Below are 25835 nucleotides of genomic sequence, written 5' to 3'. Positions count from 1 at the left end.
CGATCACTCCACTCCACCCCTTAAATTTTCCAATACAACTGACGCTGGCTGTGGGTGGGTAGATAATTTGCATCGCATTATTCTATATGAATTACAAAGGCCATTCTAAAATACAAAGAGGGGTGTAGCCGGGAATTCCGCATGAATATTAATCGCTTTTACGAGTACATACACCTATGCATGGGAGGGAAAAATTGGCAGGAAGATATCACTGACGATTGTACTGATATTATGATTATTCCAGTTTGATGAGTGCGGTTTTGATATTTTATACTTATCGCTAAAAATTAAATTCGTTTGTTCCAATGTACTGAAAATATGCTGGTACTGCAAAATTTAAATAAGCCTAATTTATCTCAATAATCTCTTTTGTTATTTCATGTGTATTAACTGAAATATGTTGAAATGAAGCGTGGTTGAACCTTGTCTATGGCGGGGTTTTTAGTGTAACACTGATTCATAATTTGGCTACTTAAAAACATATTTTCATTTAAAATTTTACTTGGTGATTATTTAAGATATCGCTTACTCCTTTCAAAAACTAAAAAAACTTGATTTTTCAGGAGATCGTTTTTAAAGTTTGAAAATATAATACAATGTATTAAAAATAAATATCAAGCCACTTATTGAACTTTTTAGCGTGAAACAGATCTTTTTGGGTAAAACCTGAATGTTATTTATCCATTTGAAATTTTTTTTTTTAAATTAAAAAAAATATTAAAGAATACCTTTTATTCAAAATGCAAAAACAACACTTTCTGCCCTGTAGCGGTTAAATATTTAGTTTAAAATATGCCGCTTTTGCTGGGATATAGTACATTTTTGGGCATTCCGAAAACATGCACAACGTATTTTTAATTTTGAAAATAACGAATTTTAATCTATGACGTTCTTGAAAAGAGTGAGCGATATATGTTAATTTTTGTTATTGGATGGTTACATTTTTTAAGTGTAAAGTAATGGTAGAATTCCAGGAAATTTAGATAAAATATAAATTAATAGAAGGTTGCGATACCCAAGAAAAATCCTCATTTCCTAAATTTAACATTAGTTTCAAATATTATGTGAACAAAGCCCAGAATGAATCCTATCTAAATAAAAAATTCCTTATATGTTATATGTTCCGTACTTTATACATAAATGAAACTCACATATCATGTATTCATCAATTGAAAGCTTTCGAAATGTGGACACTACACAGAATGCTCAAACCATGCCCAGACTAGACTAAAATAATCATGTGTAAATTTTCCAAAAAAACTCACGCATTCAAATCAAATATTCAATAAAAATACAACTAATATATTATTAGATTAAAACCAATATTTTTAGCTTTTCCAATTTATTTTTATTTGACCAGCGACCGGGTTCCGTCGTTACCGACATCATCAGGCTGGTCAGACTGAATTCGGAAATCAGACTGAATTCGTTTATTTTCAGTTGTGCATCATCACCAGTCTGATGATGTCGGTAACGACGAAACCCGGTCGCTGGTCAAATAAAAATAAAGTGGAAAAGCTAAAAATATTTTTTTTTAATCTAACAATATATAAAAAATGCAATTCCATCACGAAAAGTCAGTAGATAATATAAATCTATTAAAATACAACTAAATGTGCATTTTGTCAGATCACGATTTTTGACAGTTATGCGATTACCTTGACTTTAAAACTCATAAGCAAACTCAAACTAAAAAGCAATGTTTTTGAAAATTTGAAAGTATTTAATGTCAATAACACATTATTTATGCGAAATGAAAATATTCCCTAATTAGATCTTAAAAAATTTGAATTTTTTAAGACAAAAATGACTGCAGAAAGTATTGTGTTATTCAATTGATAAAACCCAAAAAAAAATCGAAGGAGAATGATAAGGAAAGTGTTATATTACAGTACCACAAAGTTGACAATACTTTTAATATACAAAATATATTAGATTATAACATTTAATATATAAATTAAAATTGAGTTCTTCAAATTAAAGGCCAAATCTATAGATAAACTAATAATTTATATTAGTAAATCAACCCAAGGCTTATGGGCGTTGACTACCCCAGGATGTAACTGGTTCTGAATGCAAGATGTCGCATCTGGGTGAAGGGAAGTTATTGTGAACTGCACTGTTCAATCTTAATTAAGTGAAATTGCATCCGAATACAAGATATCGCAATAATTACTTGAGTGAAATCCAACAGAGAACTATTCTGTAGGTTGATATTACATTCCGTAATACTTCCCAAAGACATACTCGTACATATTACGAAAGCTGCATCTACACAAATTTGATTTAAACATATAATAAATAATAATAATAAAACCCTAATCCACACCCAATGGTGCATAGGGCACTGCGTAATATAAATGCAGTGTTAACTTGATCGTTTACACATGAAGGAAAGGTGATCAGCCCTCCGCTTCAGGTACCAGTCCAGGGTAATATTGAATAAATATTACAGTGAAAAAAATCAATTATATTTATTTTACCCCCCCTGGGAATCGAACCCGAGACCTCCAGAATGGTAGCCGACCGTGCTGACCATTACACTACGGAGGCGGACACATTTCGAAAGCTGCATCTACAAAACTTTGATTTATCTATATAGTAGAATCTACTTCTTTTTCTTTTAACATTTATCAGCTTACAATGGGGTATAGGGCACTGCACCGTATTGATGCAGTGTTATCTTAATCGTTTCTCACATGAACGTACATTTTTTATTAAATAATTCACAATACTTGTCTGTCTCCGAATTCTTATTCACAATTATAGGTTCCTCCAATTAAGAGTTATTTTTATTATTATTTTGATATCTCGACAAAGATGATGATGATGAATTTGGGAATCTGGGTATTTGCAAGGCTTAAGCTATTAAAAAAAAAATCAAGCATACAGGCAGCATTTGAAAGATTGTGATAAATATGAAATAAGAAAAATCTGCGATGATGAAGATATTGTGCGATGGGAAAGAGAAAGAAAACGTTTCTGGAGAAATCAAGTGGGATGAGTGAGTTTGGATCGAGTGGTGAGGATAGCAGCGGACAACAGCATTACAGGTAGCAGACCCCCAGGCAGGCCATCTTATCGATGGAGAGGTAGCTGGTCTTCCACCTCCCAGGAGCGGACCGGAGAGTGACAGGACATAGTCCTAAATAAAGAGGAAGAAGAAGAAAATTATATTTTTTTCAATCACAAATATTAGTTTATTTGATTATTTTATTGAAATGAATGTTAAAATGTCAAATAAATAAAATAGATGGGTAATATATACAAAATAAATAAGTTTTATTTGATTGAGTTCCACATTTATTTATGTTAATGTGTATACGTGAAGCTTTTCGTCTTATTAAGACATTATCAAACACTCATATAGTGTTTGATAATGTCTTTATAAGACAAAACGCGTCACGTATGCATAAATAAATGTAGAATTCAATCTAATAAACCTTGTTTAATTTTGGATATATTACCCAACAATTCAATATGGAATTCTACCAACTGTCTGCAGCTACAACAAATAAAATAAATACAAGTTAACACAGCACTTTAACCTCGTATTTTCAAGATATTATGCTAAAATACGAATGAAAAAATACACCGAGCCGCAACAAACGACAAATCTAGCTTTTCTTATTCATAAAGAGCTTTTATGATGTGCCTACCGGAAATGCTAACACGAAATGGCGCAGATAAAATTGTACTTAATGCCTTAATTTGCAAGTTGGATTCCTCTCCCCGAAAGCTATGATCGCCAAGTTTCTTAAACGTCGCTTTCGTGATTCTGAAAATTTCCATGTCCATGAAATGTGATAAAATTTATTATAAGCCACTACGGTAATAAAGGTAATTCGGAGGCTCTAGATGATTTTATCTCAGTTATTACAATGACATTTGAATGTAACTAGAGCTTTTTATCATAAATCCAGCCACAACAGATTCAAATGAGGTGTTGACCTGCTTGTATATTACAACATTTTGAGTGTGTCCAAATACTTGTTCACAAAATCTGGATTATCTCCAATTACAGGAGTTATTTTCATATTATTTTTTGACATCTCATCAAAGATGACTCTACATCACCAATAGATGTCTCTAGTGAAGTTCTAGTGATTCATGAACAAGGTTTCTAAATTGGTTCATATATATATAGAACTTCCAAGAATTTGAGTAGTGTGGTTGTCAATAATGGGTAGAATTGGTGAATGTTACACGTGTGTAAAGTGATCACTTAAACCAGCCTATGACGGTCGTAAGCCCCGTAAATGCCCAGACTTCCATATTCTTCTTCATCTTTGATGAGATGTCAAAAAATAATATGCTTGTATATTAATATTTTTTAAATCTCTTGATGAAATAAGTAGTTTAAATCAAGGCGCCGTTAAGGTTGTATAATATTCTGTTTCAATTTACCTCAACTATCGTAAAATGAACGTCGGTATGAAAAATACACATTTTTCCAAAAACGTTTGCTAAAAACATTGAAAAATAATTTATTTGTGAATTTTGTATAAAATGCAAACATTAAATACCGCCAAAAACCTTAGACACATGCTAGTTGTCAGTACATTATTCACATGTGTTGATGCACAGATTGGATGTCCGTCGTAAATTTTACGAATGTCCCGTAATCTAGAGGTTGAAGTTGGTTACCCTCCAAAAATAAAAACACCTAAAATATAACTTTGTCCGCCTCCGTAGTGTAATGGTCAGCGCGCTCGGCTACCGTTCTGGAGGTCCCGGGTTCGAATCCCAAGGGGGGTAAAATAAATATAAGTGATTTTTTCACTGTCATATTTATTCAATATTACCCTGGACTGGTACCTGAAGCGGAGGGCTGATCACCTTTCCTTCATGTGTAAACGATCAAGATAACACTGCGTTTATATGACGCAGTGCCCTATGCACCATTGGGGTGCGGATAAGGGTTTTATTATTATTATAAAATATAATTACTGTTTGTTATTATCGTTGCAATATTTGTTATATTGAAAGAATCTTATTACATGAACAAAATAATTGAACTAATTTATGTAGTTTGTTTGAATAATATTGAATAATTTTTATTTTATAATTTATATTCGAAGCACTAACTTTGTAATTTTCCATTTTACAATTAAAATGTAACTTTGTTTCAAAATCACTATAAATATTTTATTATAACTAAATTATAATGTATACCGGTTTTGAAGCTAACCACTTCTCTATCAAGACTGATTAATACTTTTTATCTATAGTATTAATCAGTCTTGACAAAAAAGCGTTAAGGACAATTTGCTCACCATTCGACTTTTCAACACAAATATTCCATTTATTTTTTCGCAGAGGCACCCGACCCACCTGAAGAGTGTACCTTGGTAAACGGCAGCAGGAGCTTGGAAGTCATATGTCGTCCTGGAGCTGATGGTGGAATCCCCCAGCACTTCATCCTCGAGGTTCTGGCTGGAATGAAGCCTTTCACCACCATAGAGCCTCCTAGAGACCTCGATAATGAGATATCAACGATGAATGACCAGGTATATTATTTTTTCCTTCTGTGTTTCATTCACAAACCTTTTTTTTAATCAAATTCAAGATGTAAAAAAATAAGTACGATAATATTTTAAATTAATTTTACCCAAAAATATGTTAGTGACATTATAATATCAAAGGAAGCATTATATTTGTAATAAGCTACATTTGACACTTTATGTTATTTAAAAAAATATTTTAAATAAAAGGAATAACCCGCAATGCCTGTATTTTTAGATTAAGTAAGGATTAGGGAGATACATCTGAAAAATTCTACACAAATACTCAAACCCATTGAAAATAAATATATTTTTAATTGATTTTGTGATTTACTGTAATGATAAATGCTTCATTTACAGGATTCAATAATTTTCAAAAATAAACGACTTAAAAATATTCCAAAAATTTTCAATGGTTTCAAAATAAAACAAATGCATTTTCATTTTATAATTCAATTCTAATTAATATAAAATGAAATTTAACTCTTTGAGGGACTATGAGATTTTTTAATTTATGTATAATTTTTTTAAATCGAACACAGATTTTTTGAGTCTACAAAGTTGTATTTAATTAACTAAAAAATATATAAATTTAATGTTGTGGCAATTGCTTCGTCCGTTCAAACATTTGTTTGAAAATGCCATAACTAGGCGAAACAATTGTCACAATATTAATTTTTTATGTGTTTTTGTCAATAAAATACAACTTAGTTGACTCAAAAAATCTGTGTTTGATTTAAAAATCAATTCATAAATTAAAATGGAGTTTTACAAATTAAACACCAAATCAATAAATAGTATGAGACTTCCATTTTCAATTTTTTTATTTTATTTTAAACTTATAATCAACAGAAATTCAAGTCTTTAACAAATAATTATTTTGTTACTTTGAATTTATTAAAAACCAAAATTTGTTTCAGGGTTCGTGGCCCGAGCCACAGGCAGTTCCTTTATACAGGGAAACCGGTAACGAGCCCAGATTCACCCTTCGTGGTTTGAGACCGGGAAGGTTGTATGGCTTGACAGTGGTTGCCGAAAATGCCAGGGGTAGATCTGCCCCTGTCAAACTAAGGGATGTAACCGTATCCGAGGAATTGGCAGCTGCAGGTAAAAAAATACTCTTAGTAAATTTGTCTAACTTAAAAAGGATCGGCACAAGTGTGGCTTTACTTTTTTAAGGAGACGTTTAAATTCTGATATTTTACGTTAACATTTAAAAAAATCATAAAATTGAATCGGCTGTCACTTTGCAGCTATATCAATGCATTTAAAAAAAAATGGTTTTACCTAAATGTTACTTTTTCTTTTAATCTATTGTGACACTTATTATGATATATTCCGTATCATTTTCAAACACTGTAAAACGTGCCAAAAAAGATTCATCAAAATGTACTTATTTATAAAAATTTCGTTCACTATATGAAAAACGGGATGTGGCATTATTATTTTATTATAATGACTTCTTGCTACATGATAATTTGTTAGATATTAAAAATAATAAAAAATACTATCAAATACCTTTATCGCAAGATTTTTTATCTATCATAATTTCTAGACTATCATTTTCTACAACTAAAACCTCGCTTGGGTAAGTGAATAAAAAAAATTAATTAGAGATAATCCAGATTTTGTGAACAAGTTTTTGGACACACTCAAAATGTTGTGAATAAATAAACAATTATTAACATCAGGGTTTGGATCTCGCATACAAATAAAAGGGTCTAAGCTCAATAAAAGCTTTCTTAATCTAAATACAGATGGCTATTGTAAACTCAATCATGGAACGTCAAGAGATTAATAATAAAAACAACGTATGACTTTCGAATAAAATGAGTATTCTAGAATGATTGTAATTATAGAAAGAATGGTGTATTTTACACGTGTGTCATTTAACCATATTATTTTTTGACATCTCATCAAAGATGAAGAAGAATTTGAAAGTCTGGGCATTTACGGGGCTGACGACCGTCATAGGCAGATTTAAGTGATCAGCTTACACACTTTGTTCTTCTTCATCTTTGATGAGATGTCAAAAAATAATATGAAAAAACTCCTGTAATTGGAGATAATCCAGATTTTGGGACACACTCAAAATGTGGTAGATCACTTAACCAGCCTACTATAGGTCGTAAGCCCTGTAAATGTTTAGACTTCCATATCCTTCTACATCTTCGTTGAGATATTAAAAATATTACGTTATAATATGTTTATATATAAATATATACATATATGTATTTATGTACGTGTTCGTATTAATTTTTCTAAATAACTTCCTTTTTGATATCACATCGAAGAAAAGGCGTATCTTTCAGATACGCCTATTTCTCGCTGAAAGTGAAAAAATATGATGCTTTATAAGGTTTCTTTTGACGTCAACAATTTTATTACCTCCGAAGATTTTTATGAAAATGAAAAAAATATTTCGATTTCAATAGAGAACGTGTATTCGCGTTTATCGAAGGGAGTCCCTTGGAAATCAAAGAATAATGCTTGAAAAGGAGAACCACCCCTTTTCAATGTCAAGTATATTTTTTACTAGGTGAAACATTCTTTTTAGGGTATCACATTTCGATTCATCAAACGTGTTCCTTTCCGGAGTTTGTGTGTAAATTGTGAATTTTTCTTCTTTAAGTGGCTATCACAAGGCCCTATCCATCTTGGTAAATTGAACCCCTGACGTTTGATACTTGTTGCGAGGGTGGCCGACCATGATGCATCGATATATTTCTACCCTCGAAGCCTCTGGCCAGCAAACAGCATACAATGAAAGCATGGAGGAATGCGCGAATGAATAAAAGCGAGATTCATGCGTCCGAATGAAATGTTATTTTCATATTATTTTTGACATCTTTTTGAGATGTTAAATAATATGTAAAAAAACTCCTGTAATTGGAGATAATCCAGATTTTGTGAACAAGTACTTGGACACACTCAAATTGTAAATATTTTTTCTAGTAGAGGTGAAATTTGTGCTCTTCTACGAAATTACATACGGATATAGAAACATCCGAAAATACATTGTATCAGTAGATTCAAAGAAAAGTAATCAATAAAAAATCAAAAAATCTAGTTTTTGTATCTATACAAAAACTAGCTGCAACTAGCCACGTGTTGCTGTTGTACTTTAATCTTTAATCTAAATAGTGAATTTTTATTTATTTTTATTAATTTATTATTACTTATATTTACAGTACATGTTTTATTTTTTGATGAACGTCTTACTATGCAGAACCCGTGACGAGACGTTTATTTACATTGCAAAGAAATTATAATTTTAAAATTACAAATCTTACAACATAAAATGTATGCAGAAATAAAACTATAATTAGCTTTTTTTATTTGAGTGGGGTGACTGACTTTAGGCAGCTCTTGTGTCCCATATCAAAACTACTTTTTAACTTGTTGTTTTTTTTATTATTAATATTTTTATTTATTTCTATATTCTATATTTTATATTTTATTTCATGTGGCGCAACATTGTAGGTATAGTTAGTATACTGTGCTTGTAAATCAATAAAATATTAAAACCTAAATTTTTTAAATATAATAAAAAATAAGGCATCAAAGTACACTGTAATTGGTTCTAGCTATAGTGGCCCAATTTTATTCATTATAAATAATTATTTAAAAAAAATGAAAAACGTTTTTTTGTTGCAGATAAGTACAACTTCAATGAGAACAATGGTGACGATCCCAACTCAGCTTCCAGTCAATCCATGGCCATGATTTTAGGAGCTTTATTAGCTGCTGGCCTACTCATACTACTTGCTATCATCAGCGCATCTGCGGTTGTTCTCTGCAAAAGGAGAGGAGATAGAATGTTTGGGTGTGGAAGTAACGCAAACAAAAGAGAATCAGTGTAAGTAAAGAATGATAAAAAAGTTTTATAATTCAAACTATGTAAGTTATAAACATGGAAAAGTCAAAAAACGCCCAAGAAATGGTAGAAAAAGATCTAATACGTTAATTGCTTTGCATAAGTCAAATAATTTTTTTTGGGACTCATAAAACCGATGAGACTAAAAAATATGTAATTTTTTTCAAAAAATATAATTTGTATAATTTATTTTTGTTAATTTTCAGAGAATAAATTCATCCTTAAAGTATGCTTATTCTTTTTTATCTTTTTGAGATATCAATATGAAATCACTTTAAGTAAAAAAAACATAGATTTGTGAACAAAGACTGGGACACACTCAAAACGTTGTGCATTTGCTTATTACCCACTATTATTTCTGTCAAAGATCAGAAGTGAGACCGATTAATATTTTTTTTCCTTTAGTACTGGTCCTTCAATGTACGCTGCTCCAGATGATGAAAACGGGTTTGGACTGCACTTCGGCGCCCCTTCAGTCATGATAAGACCTTGCGCAGACATCAGGAGAGACGCCAGAAGAGCATCGAGGCATCTATCAGCTTTGCAAGAGGAAGCCTTAGTGTCTCAAGAACTGAGCATCGTCGGACAAGAATCAGATGAATTCAACTCAAATCAGATCGAACTAAGATTGAGACCGAAAGAAATGTATCCACCAATCAACCCTCCGGATGGTTTCATGTACCCAGAATACAGAGACATCGATGGAAACATTTACTCACAAATGATACCACTTACCAGATCTCCAAGCCACGAGGTGTCTGAGGCCAGTCTGCAAAGAATCGCGTTGAATCGATCAAGTTCTGGAAGGAATTCAAAAGATTTTTCTATGTACGCAACAGGTTTCGGTATAAACTATCAAAGTTTGAACCCAGTACCGCAGTATGCCAGGATTCCTGTGAAAAGGACGAGCACCCCAGATTGTATAAGGATGAGTACCCTGGAAAGAAGACGAAGTTCCCAAGGAAGACCGGAAACTACGCAACAAGGAGTCATAACGGAACCGATTTATTTGCAAAGAATTAGTCCTCAGGGAACGATTTCATCCGGATTCAGAATAAGCCAACCAAGTCTTCCAAGTCCGGCATTATCAACAGCCCAAGAAGGAGATTTGAGATCAGTTCAAACTGATAACCCTAGGTCAAGCACGGCAAGCCAAAATTCTCAAATCACTGTAATAGATCGTGGAGCGAGAGAAACACAAAACGAACAAGAATTATCGAGTTGTGATAATCAAAAAAGTATTGCAGACAAGTCGAGTGTTGTTCCGTGCGTTCCAATTGGAACCAGTCCAAAAGAAGGCGATGCCAGTTCCGTTGTTCGGTTTCCTTTAAACAGTAAGTACGAAATATGAAATATAAATTACATGACAGAAAGTTTTGTTAAGGAAAATATTATTTTCGGGAATCCATATTTCGATGCACACAGGAAAGGAATGGAACCATTCGAATATATATCTTTTTGTATGAGATGAATCATTTTACTTATAAAACATACATAAATGATAGTTTTGAAATAGTTTCGCTGATATTATTAATAAATGCATTTCATTCTTCTAAATCTTCAGTCGTAAATATTGAAAATGCTATTTAAATATAAACTACAGAGGGTTAAACTTAATTGAATAATAAAATACCAAAAAACGTAGTGTTTTGAGTTTATATTAGATGCATTAAAATATATTTTTTTGTATCAAACTGTTATATAGTTGAAATAAATACATATAATGACAATTTCTCAGATAAAAACTATTAATTTTTTTAAATACGTGTAGGTTATATCAAGTATAATATTTCTTCATCTTTCTAACCCTTTTCCACACCCAATGGTGCAAAAAACATATTTTCGTACAAAAAAAGTTATCTTGATCATTGAACACATGAATTTTAGTTGATCAGCCCTGCATTTAGGTCCAGGGTAGTAATAAATTTGTTTAAGGATGAAAAAAAATACATCTTGCCCCTTAAAAATCTAACCTGAGACCACCGGCATAGTAATAAAACGTACTGACCAATACAATACGGAAGTGTTGTGCTGACCAATACAATGCGGAAATACATTTTTTGTTTCAGAACCGGATTTACTTATTTCACAACAGAGACTCGGAGAAAAAGAAGAATGAACAAACAAGAGACTTGAATAAAATGTTTACCCAAAAAATAAAAGTAAAGATAATCCTTCAAGGTTCAAAAATGAAATGCACTTAAGTTTTGCAATAAATACTCGCAAAATACTGATTACAGTATATTGTAAAGTATAATGTATTTCATATTATTAACAAGTTCTATGAAGAGATACGAGTATAATAACTGATCTAGGGGGAAGTTTAGCCGCGTTTACTGGTACTTACTAATGATTTCGAAATCTGTATGTTTGTTTATTATGAATGACATAATCAGAGAAAATTGTAATGTAAAATATCTGTATTTTTTATATGGACCGAAGATGACGAATTATTACACATGGGCATCTATATCGTTCATATTAAGGTAATTTTACCAGTTTTAGCATGCTTACAAACAAATAAAATGAAGTTTTTACAATCAATATTTGAAACACTAACTTTGTGATTTTCCATTATATCTATCAAATTAAGTTTGTTATTCAAGTCACATAATTTTTTTTATCGTTTTTCCTTAAAAATTTCAATTTCACTTAGTAAATATGTATCAGTATTGTGTTTTGATGCTTTCCACGTAACTTTCAAACACCAAGTGAAATTTAATATATAAATGGAAATATACTATCACCAAGTGACTTCCAATTCAATTAATGGAATGATAATGATTTTTTTATCGATCAAACTTATTTATTTCAAAGAAATGTAAAATTAGATTTAAAACCAATTTAAACAAAATTATTTTGTGAGTATTGTAGAGATAAAAAAATTATTGTTCAACTGAATATGACTAAAACAACAAATTCGAATATATATCTTTTTGTATGAGATGAATCATTTTACTTATAAAACATACATAAATGATAGTTTTGAAATAGTTTCGCCGATATTATTAATAAATGCATTTCATTCTTCTAAATCTTCAGTCGTAAATATTGAAAATGCTATTTAAATATAAACTACAGAGGGTTAAACTTAATTGAATAATAAAATACCAAAAAACGTAGTGTTTTGAGTTTATATTAGATGCATTAAAATATATTTTTTTGTATCAAACTGTTATATAGTTGAAATAAATACATATAATGACAATTTTTTTATCGATCAAACTTATTTATTACAAAGAAATGTAAAATTAGATTTAAAACCAATTTAAACAAAATTATTTTGTGAGTATTGTAGAGATAAAAAAATGATTGTTCATTTGAATACGACTAAAATAACTGTTGACAGTCAAATAAAGCAGATGTGACTGTCGGATCACGTTATTTTGACATCACAAGTTGTGACAGAAGAGATTTAAGAGCAAAAATGTACCTAAAACTATAGTCTGTAATTATAATTTATGTAGAACTTTTAGAAACTAATATTAAGAATTTTAATTATTACATGGTAAGTGTGAAAATAAAGTATACAAAGCCCTAAATTGTTTATTTAAAACGTTAAAAATTACAGTAAAAATTTACGTTCAAAATACACAAAAATTTGGTTTTGATTTAAGATTTTTGTAGGTGAAATGCCATTTCGCTGCTTTTGAAATATAATATCTTTGAATATTTATACTAAAATGGTTATTTATATTTGTCAATGGTACTTGGTTACTAAGGTTCAATGATTATTTTATTTTTTATGATTTAATTGCTGTAAAATTAAAATATTTTTTTTTAAACGTATTTTTAGAATGTATCTATCTTAAATTTACTGAGGAAACGATTTTCCATATCTATATAAATAATTAAAATACTCGTTGGTTCACAATCTCAATTATTTCATCACAAATACGTTGTATTCAAATACGTGCGTATTTTTTCATACACCTGAGACAGAAATCTTGATAATAAAAAAAAATTAACCACGATGGCACGATCTGTTAAACATAACAGTAACACACGCAATACTAAACCTTGCTTAATACGAACAGCTTTTTTCGTGATAGCTGTTCCCACTTAGAATCTTCAATAAATTTGATTGCATTTTTTTTTCGTAGATATTTATTATTGTAATTGTTTCACAAGCAGTATAAAATATAAAAAAATAAGATGTGTGCTTTTTTTCTTCCTTTAAACCAGACTGAGGTGATCTGGGTACAGCTAGATGTTAATATGAAATCTCTCACTGTGAAAGATATCAACTATTTATCATATGCAAGACATATGCTAATATAGATGACCTTTTTTCATACATTTTTATTTATTTTGTGTTTTAAAATTCTTTTAGTTTCAATCCCTGATGTAAAAAAAAAACTTGGAAAAAGAAAACGTTTTTTTTCGACACATTTATTACAAGATCAATTCACACATATTTTTTTACCTTTGGATAAATAAGCGAGGTATACAATTTTCGTTGGCTGAAATATTTTGACTGTGCGGTAGTGACGTTGTCTGACTGAATACTGAGAACAACTAATTTTCAAAATTTCTTATGTATTATATAAAATGAGTAAAAAAATCATTACTTGTTATATTTTTAATCAGTGTGGGTGCATAATTAAAAGCGGTAAATTGTAATTTAAAATATATTAATTATCCAGTTCATTCAATCGTCATTATTGAAAAAACAATGAGTCTCGTACATAAACATAGACAAAAGTGGAAATATGCTCGTAATATGGAATTTAAAATACGCATCGAACTGGTAAATTAAAGAGACCTTTTAAAACATTCGTGAACAGTTAAATTTTTGTCAAATGCTGAATATTGCAGAAAAAACATTTTTGTCTTCATTCATTTTGTGCCGTATGTTTGCACTAAAATGGTGCATAGGTGACTGCATACAATCGAAAATATTAAATTGATCGCGTTTACATGATACCGATATATCCTGGGGTCCATTGTTTAGTTATACGCCCCTAACGTGTTGTTTTATTTAATATTTAGGCAGGATTTTGTAATTTTTATTGATTTTGTAGATTTTATTTTGTAATGCCTTACGTTATCGTATTGTAAGGGTAGAAAAATATAAAATATATTTATTTTTCTAAATATTGAGCTGAAGGTATGATGCTATAAAATAATTACCACATCTATGTTTATAATTGATAAAATTAATTCAACATTTTATGTTTGATGAGATGTAATTTATATGATTACGTATGTATGTATATGATGAATATTATTTAGCACACACAACATAACATGTAAAGAAAAACCTTTGATTTTAAAATAAACATTTTTTCATCAGTTTTATTACTTCATGTGAAGCCAACAAATTTCACATTATTTACAAAATTTTTAGGAGTGTCCGAGCCTTGTAAATAAAAGTTTATCTGCTAAATAAAAGTTTTCTTAAACCAACCATAGATGGCCTCAGTGAACTCGCACATAAATGTCGTGATATTTATAATATGTGTTTGTGTTCCAAAATTTTTAGTAGTGTGTTTGCCAGTCGTGGGTCGAATGATGACTGTAATACGTGTATAAAGTGACCCACTTTACCAGCTAATGACAGGTCATAAGCACTGTAAATACCCAGACTTCTAAATTCTTCTTCATCTTTGTTGGCAATTCGATATTATTATCATTTCTTACACATTTTATACTGTTTACAATTTATATTGATATGTATGCTGATTTACAATTTATTAAAATGTCATGCTTAGTAGATTCTAGTATTAAATTAATTCATAAAAATACCTCATTTTGTATTGCTAAGTAGCATTATCAATTATGTGTAATTTCATAAGTAGTTTACTTTTTTTTTCAAAAAAAATCTACAAAGTAATGTTTAGTTTTATGAATTGTAATTTAAGAGTGTGAAATATATATAATAATATTTTTGTACCAAAATAATAGCATGATAATATTTTTTAAATTTTTATTTTACTACATGCAGTTTAGCTATAAAAAAAAGATTTTATTAAATGTGTGCAAACCTTGTTTTATCAACATGAAAATTGATTAAATTATCGCTGAATGCATAAAAAATGTTTTATTATTTTTGTATTCTAATTTAAATGAGACAATTTGTAAAATAACAATATCCCAATCTCCGTGTTTTTTTTTAATGTTGCTTTTTTCTAAATATTAGAGAGGGTCATTAAGAGCGTAGTTGTAGATATTAGGAACCCTCACCTGTTGCACTAGCTGAAATTGAGAATTGTATATATTTTCATTTGAACAAATGAACGTGGTTGGTTGAAGCAAAGGAAGAACGCGGAAAACTTGGCATGATCAAGTATTTCAAATACTTGAAAGTCTTCGGGTAACAAATTGTAATAATTATCGGATTAGAATGAGGAGATTCTTTGTCTTTTCCTTCGAACCCTTATCTACACCCTAGAGGTGCATAGGGCACTGTATCATATAATCGTAGTGTTATATTGATCAATAACACGTAAAGGAAAGGTGATCAGCCCTCCGCTTCAGGTACCAGTCCAGGGTTGTATTGAATATATATTAGGGTGAAAAAATCACTTATTTATTTTACCCCCCTGGGAATCGAACCAAGGACTTGAAGAACGGTAGCCGAGCATATTGACCATTACACTATGGAGATGGAAAGGAGATTTACGATATAAGTATATGGTTAATACATAAACTTCACCATATCTACCAATTTTCTTATCATCCCTACACTTTTCGGTTACCGTGAATTGTTCTTAGAAATGCTGCTGATAGCTGGCTCATATATATTTATATCGATATTGTTGAGCTTACGGAGCCATTTTGAGCCCACGTGGATCCTGTGTTCGCTGATGAGCCTTAGATTACTCCAGGATTAGATGACAATTAAGCCTCCTCTCGTCGCGGCAACCTTTATTAATTGAAATCCGTGAAGCTAAACGGATTCCGCCTTATGCATAATTCACCGCCAAACTTGGTACAAATTACACCTTTACCGATTCTTGTATCAATCGCCCACCTCTAATTTATATTGATATCAGTTTATTAAGTGATCTTTACAAATAAAAACGTAAATGTTTGTTTGTTCAGTTTCTTAAGTCTACTAAAGTCATTCAATAATTACCTTGAATTTTTTTAATATTTTGAAATTAAATACGCGTGCAAAATCTTTTTTTTTTTTTGGAAAAAAAGGTTTTTTTTTACCGACATAGCAGCACCATTTGTAAAATGCAACAGCACGACTTGCAAAATTCAACTTTGTTCATGGCGGGTAGTGTGCTTCTCGACAGCTGCAAGAATATTATATACCCATATGCAATGCCGGGCAGAGAATTTTTATTCGGAGAAAGTAGGAGCAAAAAAATAGTTATTTATTATTTCTTTTAGTCATAACTCTAATAATGAATGTTTTGTCGTGGAGAAATAACTGAGGAAACTTGTAGTTTGAAAAAGATTTAGTAAAACCCCCTATAACGTTGACATAGGTACCGCATTTTCAGAGGGAACGTTATAAGTGGTTAATTTTTAAAATTGTATTTTTACATTTTAACCAGCGGGAAAGACTGAAATGAGTAATTTAAAATTAAAATACACCTTAAAAATATTATCTCCATACCACGTTGCCATTGATAAACGCGGTACCTATCTCAACGTTATAAGAAGGTTTACTGTTTATTATAGTCAAACGCATAATTCGGTCTCACAGTTTTCCATATTTTTTTCATTAAACTGGGGTAGGCCCTGTTTATGTGCCTTTATGAAATGCACTCTACTGTCTATATGCATTGTGAAATAAAACATTTTAGAAATGTGATAGAATATCTATTTAATAAACATATCGAGACACAAATTAACAGTTAGATTATTAATATTGTTACATCTATTTGGGTTCTATGGAGACATTTTATAATGCTTGTTTAAAATATTCATGTGTTAAGAGTCCAGTACTTAGAATTATTACAGTGCAGTAAATTTAAATATTTTATCTCAATAATTGTTCAAATTTATAAATAAACTAATGTGAGTCTTATAAAAAGCCATTGGGATTGTTGTTTTTTTCAGTGAAAAAAGTATTAAAATAACTGCGTAAATTACAGCTTTAGTCAAATTTTAAAAATTCAAATTCCTGAAAATATTCGAATATAATTTATTTTACGACTTGCTTGAACTTTCGAGTCACTGGCGTTTTTGAATTATGGGAATTTGAATATTTTCAAAACCGGAACAATAAATACAGACCGGAAGCGTAACGTTTCAGGGATCGGAAGTTCTTATCGAACGAGCTGTCTAAAGAATTCACGAAATTCAATTCACCAAGTTTTATTTCATTCGTATTTCTCATAAAGAGGTGAATGGGTAATCTGTGACAATGTTGACACGACATTTAAGTAAAATAATTTTAGTTATTTAAAAATATACATTTTTGTGGTTCTCATAAATGGTATTTTCTAAGCTTACCTAAAAATTTTTAAACCCTTATCCGCCCCCGATGGTGCATAGAGCAGTGCATCATATAAATGCAGTGTTATCTTGATCGGTAACACATGAAGGGAAGGAACATCGTTAACACATGTATTATATTAGCCATCCGCTTCAGGTACCAGTCCAGGGTGATATTGAATAAGTATTAGAGTGAAAAATATCACTTATATTTATTTGACCCCCCTGAGAATCGAACCCGGGAGCGGTGTGACGTTCCATTCTCTCTGCCTACCTCTGCGGATAAGTGGCGTGATTGTTAGGTATGTAAATTTCTAATATTATTTTTAATTGTTTTTGTTTTCAAGTATTCTTTATATAATAATTTAGATCGCTGTTCCTAGCCATGCAGATGATAATTTCCAAAGTTGCCAGTAGCACCTAATATAATTTCGCAGAAACAGATAAAGCTATAGTAATTCATGTTATGTGTATATGAAATGGCAACTGCGCCGCATTAGTTCTCGCTCCAAGTGTTTATCCTGTTGCAGATGTCAACACTGGGACCTGTGCGTCGAAACATTGTTATCTACGTCTCCTTAATAAAATTAATAAAAACAATATTTGAAAAGCATATATTTTTATACCTTCAAAACATTTGAGTACTATTTATTTATATAAAAAGTCATTACTATTTTATCCCGAATTATTGTTTTTATTAATCAATGCTATGTCATAGAGTATTTTTTTAATTGTTTATTAGGTTTCCTTAGTAGAAATGCTGAAAAAGCTCGTAATCCCTTGATAATAAAATTATATGTTATTATTTCAAAACTTGCAGGCAGGGATATTAAACATTAATTCCTTCCGCTTGTTTTGTATTTGTTCCGAGCATTTTTACGAAAATTCACTAATTAAATAATTACAAAATCTAATTCTATTGCCTGCCTCATAAAGTTTATTTAAAAACATTTGTATTTTTTCTAGATATTGCCATAAAAAAGCAGTGCAGTCTTTAAAAAATTAAGTTGAACTTAATATCACGCTTTTATAAGCCCTTAAATTATAATGTTTACGAATATATGTTGAAAACAAATTGTATTTTATTTTCATATTTTCCTCAAAAGGTACTGAAATTATGTATATGTTAATGATAATAAAACCCTTACCACACCCCAATGGTGCATAGGGCACCGCTTCATATAAACGCAGTGTTATCTCGATTGATTACACATGAAGGAAAGGTGATCAGCACTCCACTACAGGTACCAGTCCAGTGTAATATTGAATAAATATAAGAGTGAAAAAATCACTTTTATTCATAAAACCCCCCTGGGAATCGAACCCGGGACCTCCAGAACGGTAGCCGAGCATGCTGACCATTACACTACGGAAGTGGACTTATATGTATATGTTACTTAAATATAAAGCATTATCTTAAAATAAAATATTAAGAATGCAGGAATAAATGTAAAGCCAACAGAAATAAATGATTAGTAAAATAAAAATAAATCAATAATGTTTTAAATATAACTAAGAAAAAAAAGCAAGTTTAATTAATTTTGACTGTATTTGAAATACATAAAATTTAAAAGGACTATCAATACCCTACGCTTTAAAAATTTTATAAATCTTTGTTGAGAAACTGGGGAAACCACAGATTTGTGAACAAATATTCAACACAAAATATATTTTTTAGCATATTCACGCCCAGAGGATTCCAACAGTTTAGTTCAACTTAATAACATAACACATCAATTAACAGAGATCGAATATAATGTATTTTCAGATAATATTATTTGTATCGGCGCACATTCCTTAAATTGTCGCTTTACAAATTTTCACGGATCTGTGCGCCACACAACACACAACGGGCGCCCCGCTCGCCCGCGCCCCGCGCAGACGTGTGTACCTTGGGGCCCCGATCCGCCTCTGTAAAGCAGTATCTGTAAAGCAGGGGGGACTAGTCCGTGCGCATTATATGTACTCGTACAGTCATGCTAGTTATCAAGAGGAATATCGAGAAATTATCGGAAAATGTGATATTCACGACAGGTATCCGCGATGCATGCCCGCACCAAAGGCTTCATGAGCACGCTGTTAATGAATACTTATGCAATTACATTACCTTCGTTAATGCATTGGTAGTTTCAATCTATTCGTTCCACAAAATCTGAAATGATAGAGAATTTAGTATACCTTTCCGTCTCTTCGTCAGGACAAACACTACCTTAGTTGATGCATTGGTAGTTTCAGTTCGTCTCTTTGTCAGGACAATGCACCACTACAACAGCATTCAAACAATGCTTCACGTCACAATGCACTATTCACACACTTAAAAAACTACTCAAAATATTAATAACGTTTTTGGTCGAATATATGTTGAAAGCCAGTCTATGTTAGTAAATATTGGTCCTTATTGCATGTTGGACCAAAAACGCATGTGATATTGTAAGTAAAAAAAAAACATTAAAATGGGAAATTCTCTAATCTCAAAATATTTTTTGTAAAGATAGACCAATCTTTTAAGTACCCGGAGATAAAAATTTTGCTTTGTATTTTTGCATTTTTTTGTAAAATTGACTTACATGGATCTGGCGGATTTCGAAAGTAGGCGGCACATAAATAGTACAAGTTACATGTTATTGTGATAGTGACACAAGAGTATAGAAATAAACTAGCTGGCAGAGGGTTGAACGAAGTGGGATTTAACTGAAAGTTAATTGGGTTGGGATTTGGTGGACAAGGGAATTATGATAAAACATATCGGTAATTATAAGCCCGTTAATTTTCAACCGATGCACTCGAGTTGCTTTTGGCCATATAATGATGTATGATCTAAATTAATTGAAGTGGTAGGATGCCATGATTTGCATACTATTGATAATATAAATTAAAAAAAATACTTTATTTTGCTGGGATTTCATTTTATTTTTAGTCGTAAAAACTAGTATTTTATTTAATTTTTTGTTTTCAACTGTAGTTTGCATGGAGTATAGAATAATTTATAAAATACATATAAAATGTTAATATAGAAATAAGTAGTGACCTCTTCGGAAACATAAGAAATATATGGTACAATATCTTGCAAACTTCCCATTCGTAATATTGCTAATATAACTTCAGCTTTAATAATAAAAATGTGAATTTGACTTAAAGCGTTTATAATGTATTTTTTAGTTTTCAACGTAATTAATTTTTTATTTATTTTAATTATTTATTGGAAAACCAACATAAGATTTAACAAAAACAACATAATAAAGTAAAATAAAAAAAATCAATTACGGGTTTTCACTTAAGCAATTTAAAAATAAAAATAAGCTGCCATATACATAGAAGTATAACTATATAATAAACTAACATCACATGTTTTTTATCAAATAATATAAATTTTCTTAATCAAATAGTCAAAAAGACATTAACATTAAACGTATTAAAAGAAATATTATTGATATCTATTTCATTAAGCATTACATGGCATATATCGCAGGCTCGATTTAAAAATGAATTTTGGTAGGACTTGGTGTGCATTGGTTATGACAGAAGGGTCATTTTTATCTTCTATTGTGCTAAAGTTATCTTCTCAGGAGCGTCTAATAAATTTAAAGTACATTACCTAACATTTATTTGCCTTTCCTTTTCTTACTCATTCGTTTTACATAATACAAAATATTTTTGAAATATCCAGACCCTTGATAACAAATCTGAATAAAATTATCATTTAAACCAGTATTTGACGTGTTTCAAGCCCTACAAATACCCAGATTTCTATATTTTTTGAGATGTTAAAAATCTATCGAAAAGGTTCATCTCAGCTATGGAATTTTTTCTTAATAAATTATAATCTCAATAAATAATTTATCCTTATTTCTTAAAAAACAATAAGAAAAATGACAATTATACTTAATACTGCAAATATAAAATATTATTCGACATAGAGATATATTTCTTTATAATATCAGCCCCAAAGTAGAATATGATGTTTTTCCTTACAAAAACAGCGTTCAGCGACTCGGTGGTAAACAAATGTTCGTATGGCGGATCCTGTGCCATTAGCCCGGTATATCTTCGTAAAAATTCGTGTGAGAAATAAACTTTATTAAACCTAATGATCCTCGAACCTCCTCTACAATGCTGGCACTGACAGTTCTGTCTTAAACCATTATTCAAAAATTCTTTCCCGCGAGCAAAACTGCTGGCGAAGTATAAAAAATTAACATAAATTTAAAATGACGCGGGAAATTTGCAGACACGTTATTGTTGAAGTTTTTGTACTTTAATATTTTCCCCTATTTAAGGGATGGTTCTGTTAACACAAGAATCGCTGACAGGATAATTTGATCCTAAACGAAATTGTAATTGAAGTTCTCTACGTTTTTGCCTTTAATAAAGTGGCCCATTCATCAAAAATTATGTCATTGTTGTCATATACTTAAACATATTTTATATATGTATATATATATATATATATATATATATATATATATATATATATATATATATATATATATATATATATATATATATATATATATATATATATATATATACACATACATTTAAAAGGAATAATATTAATTTAAAAATAAATTATATTTACAATTTTGAGAGTGTGTTAAAATATTTGCTTTAATTAGAAGTTGTTTTTATATACGATTAAGATTTTGAACATTGTGTTTTTCTTCAAATAATTATTCATATTCGTTTACATCTCATATGTAATCAGTAAAATAATGTAATTTCAAATACTGTATAACTTATCATTAACAAAAGAAAATATGAAAAAAATTTTAAAAAAATCACGTTCTTTTTTAATGGTAAATACATATATGAAGCAAATAAGTAAAATTAATATGTGTTTATAAACGTGAACATATTTTTTTTATATATATATACAGTGAATTTATATTTTTGATTATTATTTATATCTTGCTTACTGCTGACATATTTCAGATAACACAAACTTCCAGATTTCATTAATCACAATTCTATGGAAGTTTTTATTCTTTATATTGCTATTATGTTCTTTGACGTTGACAGTAATCAATCAATAATTCTGCCGCTAACAAAGTAACAAGAAAGACGAAAATAATCCATTCGGATTATAAAATGCCCATCGCTTTGCAAATAATTGTGGAAAAATATTTTCGAATATAAAACGAAATTGATCTTAAAATAAGTTCCATATACCTGGTTCCAACTCTAATGTATGGAAGTTAAACATGGAGTTGGCAAAAGAAGGATGAAAGTAGACTGAATGCAGTCGAAATGCGATCTCTCAGAAGAATGTGCGACAAAACGATGTATGATAGATGTGCGAATAGTGAAATAAGGTTGGAATGCAAAGCTGAGATAAGCATTATCGATAAAATTAAGAAAGGTGGGTTGAGATGGTTTGGACATGTAGAACGAATGAGTGAGGAAAGAACGGTAAAACATATGAGGCGAATGATATTTGGAAAAGAAGCAGAGGCAGACTGAGAAAAACATGGCACGATCAGGAATGCCAAATACTTGAAAGTGGTCAGGTTAGGAGTCGTAACAATCGGCGGGTATGCATGAGGAGTTGCATGACGTGGAAGAGGCGAAGAATGTTTGCAAGGACAGAGTGGTGTAGCGTTCTATTCTCTCTGCCTACCCCTGCGGGGAAGTGGCGTGATGGTTAGTGTTTCTTAGTTAGTATTGTTCTGACATTTCTTGGTAGAGGTTAATTTCATGAAATAACTACAACGTAGTTTTTCCACTTTTCTTGTTTTTGACCAGTGAATGGGTTTGGTCATAATATCATTTCTCTTGTGTAGTAGTCAGACAGTCAAGGTAGTCACCAGTCTAATGATGTCGGTCAAACCCGGTTACTGGTCAAATAAAACAATAGTGGAGAAAAACTATTAAGATGTTAACTTATTTATTTTTTTACAAAAATGTTAATAATTTTAGTATATAACCACTCCCCGAGATTTTTATGTCTACCGGATTCGAGACGTACCCGTCTCTTCGTCAGGACAATCACTACCACAGCATGCAAACAATACCACCCTTCATCACCATAGCACCATTTACACACTTTAAACTACACAAAATGTTTAACACACGCGATTTTTGTTCGACCCGAAGACCAACATGCACTTAAGGTTTCAGCACAGATATGCGTTACGAGTCGAGGTTAAACACGCACTAGAATTAAACATATTAATGAATCAGATTATATGCTCGTAGGATGATTGTCCTGACGAAGAGATGGTTACGTCTCAAAACCGGTAGATATAAAAATCTCGGTGAGTGGTTATATACTAATATTATTAACATTTTTGTAAAAAAATAAATAAGTAAAAATGACTAACCACAAAGTAAATGCTTTAAATTTTAATTTTATTGAGAATACATATATTAAGATGTTGTTGATTATAGTTCTTACTAACTACATAACTAAAACTGTCATGCGGCTTTCCTTTTTATTATTCGTCTTATTTCACGCTAAAATATCAATCTGTCTTTACACATAAGATATAACAAAAAGTTCCGCTTTACCGTAGAGGCAGGCAGGAATAGAACGCCACACCACTCTGTCTTTGCACGTTCATGCATCTTCGGCTGTCCAAAATTAAAATACAGAAAGGGACATTTTTTTGTAGTACGTTTTTTGCATTTTTGGACTAAGTAGAATCTACTCTATCTAGTAGAGACCTGACCGCTTCTCTAACGGTTAAATGCACCCAAAATATAAACGTATTAATATAAATATTACGTAATATCAATTCCTTTTGTTGTTTTTATAATTGACTCACTGGTTTATATCTGAACAATAAAAAGAATATAATTTGTTTTATTACTTGTATTCATAGAATAAAAGCATTTTTGTGAGCTTTAATAGATACATATACAACTTCTGTGACTGCACAATGCGGAAATAGTGTTCTTACAACCCCTACCCATATCCCGACATACCCCTAGACGTTCTAGTGGAATGTCTCCTAGTCAGACTTGCAAGAAATCGTTTGGATATCTCTCATTAGGACAGCTACGACCTCGAGACAAGATACCATGAGTGTAGCACACTCACAGCTGTTTCTGGACCTTACATTACATGTTATCTGCGCTACAATGAGTGAATGCAAGTAAAGGGGTTTTGAGGGAAGATAACTAATGGTGAAATAACGCTATTTTACATGAGTAATGATATGACACAAGGCAGTTGCCGTTGAAGAATATTTGTTTAAAAGATTTAACTCGTATCTCGGTGGTTATAAAAAAAAAAAATTAAAAACAGTATCAATTTTTCTGTTTTTAAATGTCTAAAATGTGCTGCTTACTGAGATTTTTGGATAATAATATATTTATCTAAACGGTTTACCATCCAAGTACTTTTTTGAAATTTATTTTAAATGAAATACTATAGTTTTTAAGTTCGATCTTTACTTAAAAAATTCTTTGTTAATAAATTTAACCGTTATTTCCATTTTCACATCATTTTAAAACGAATTAATTTTAAAATTAGTTGTTACCAAATTATGTACTTATTTTTTACAAAATGTTTTATGATTTGTAATACATTAATTTATGATAAATCAATTTTAAAAAATATGAAATTTATTTAAAAAATCTCAAATTATTTAAAAAATAAAATAAACGTTATCTAAGTCTACAAAGCTTTGCAGGGTTGCATTATACAGGCAAAACGCTTAATTGTTTATTTGAACAAAGAAAATTTCAGGTCCGTTGAAAGTAAAAACTCCAAAATATAAATACAAGAGCATCCTCAAGAATTCTTATCTCCCAACCACAGGCCGTAAAGCTTCCAAACAAAAGCTTAAAATGCCTAAAAAGAGTGTATCGAGGGAATACCGATTCGATTTTACGTTACAGTACTTCGATTTGCCTGAAATTATTCATTCCTGGTTAATTTTAAACTTACTAAACCAAATTCAAATAGAGAATCAGCATTTGTGTATTTTGTTTGTGTTTCATAATAAACCTTTTTGTTAGATTTATATTATCCACTGACACCTCGTGATGGAATTACATTTTTAATTTATTATTAGATTAAAACCAATATTTTTAGCTTTTCCACTTTTTTATTT

The 25835-nt window shown here is 30.6% G+C and overlaps 1 protein-coding gene across 1 annotated transcript in view; it reads left to right on the top strand.

Moving 5' to 3' along the window:
- Nucleotides 1-12246, top strand: part of LOC148300785 (cell adhesion molecule DSCAM-like) — a 232891-nt gene extending 220645 nt beyond the window's left edge. Inside the window, exons 13-17 of the mRNA XM_088274307.1 lie at nucleotides 5320-5510; nucleotides 6425-6611; nucleotides 9162-9363; nucleotides 9787-10715; nucleotides 11451-12246. Of these exons, the coding sequence (XP_088130433.1) occupies nucleotides 5320-5510; nucleotides 6425-6611; nucleotides 9162-9363; nucleotides 9787-10715; nucleotides 11451-11500 (1559 nt within the window). The 3' untranslated portion in view covers nucleotides 11501-12246. The remainder of the gene's footprint in view (nucleotides 1-5319; nucleotides 5511-6424; nucleotides 6612-9161; nucleotides 9364-9786; nucleotides 10716-11450) is intronic.
- Nucleotides 12247-25835: the final 13589 nt, after the last annotated feature.

This window comes from Brachycentrus maculatus, unplaced genomic scaffold, assembly GCF_059751285.1.
Source record: "Brachycentrus maculatus isolate JH-2025_06_01 unplaced genomic scaffold, ASM5975128v1 h1tg000656l, whole genome shotgun sequence".
NCBI classification, from domain to species: Eukaryota; Metazoa; Arthropoda; class Insecta; order Trichoptera; family Brachycentridae; genus Brachycentrus; species Brachycentrus maculatus.
The sequence above is the reverse complement of the archived record's forward strand: the minus strand, read 5'-3'. Positions and strand labels throughout refer to the sequence as shown.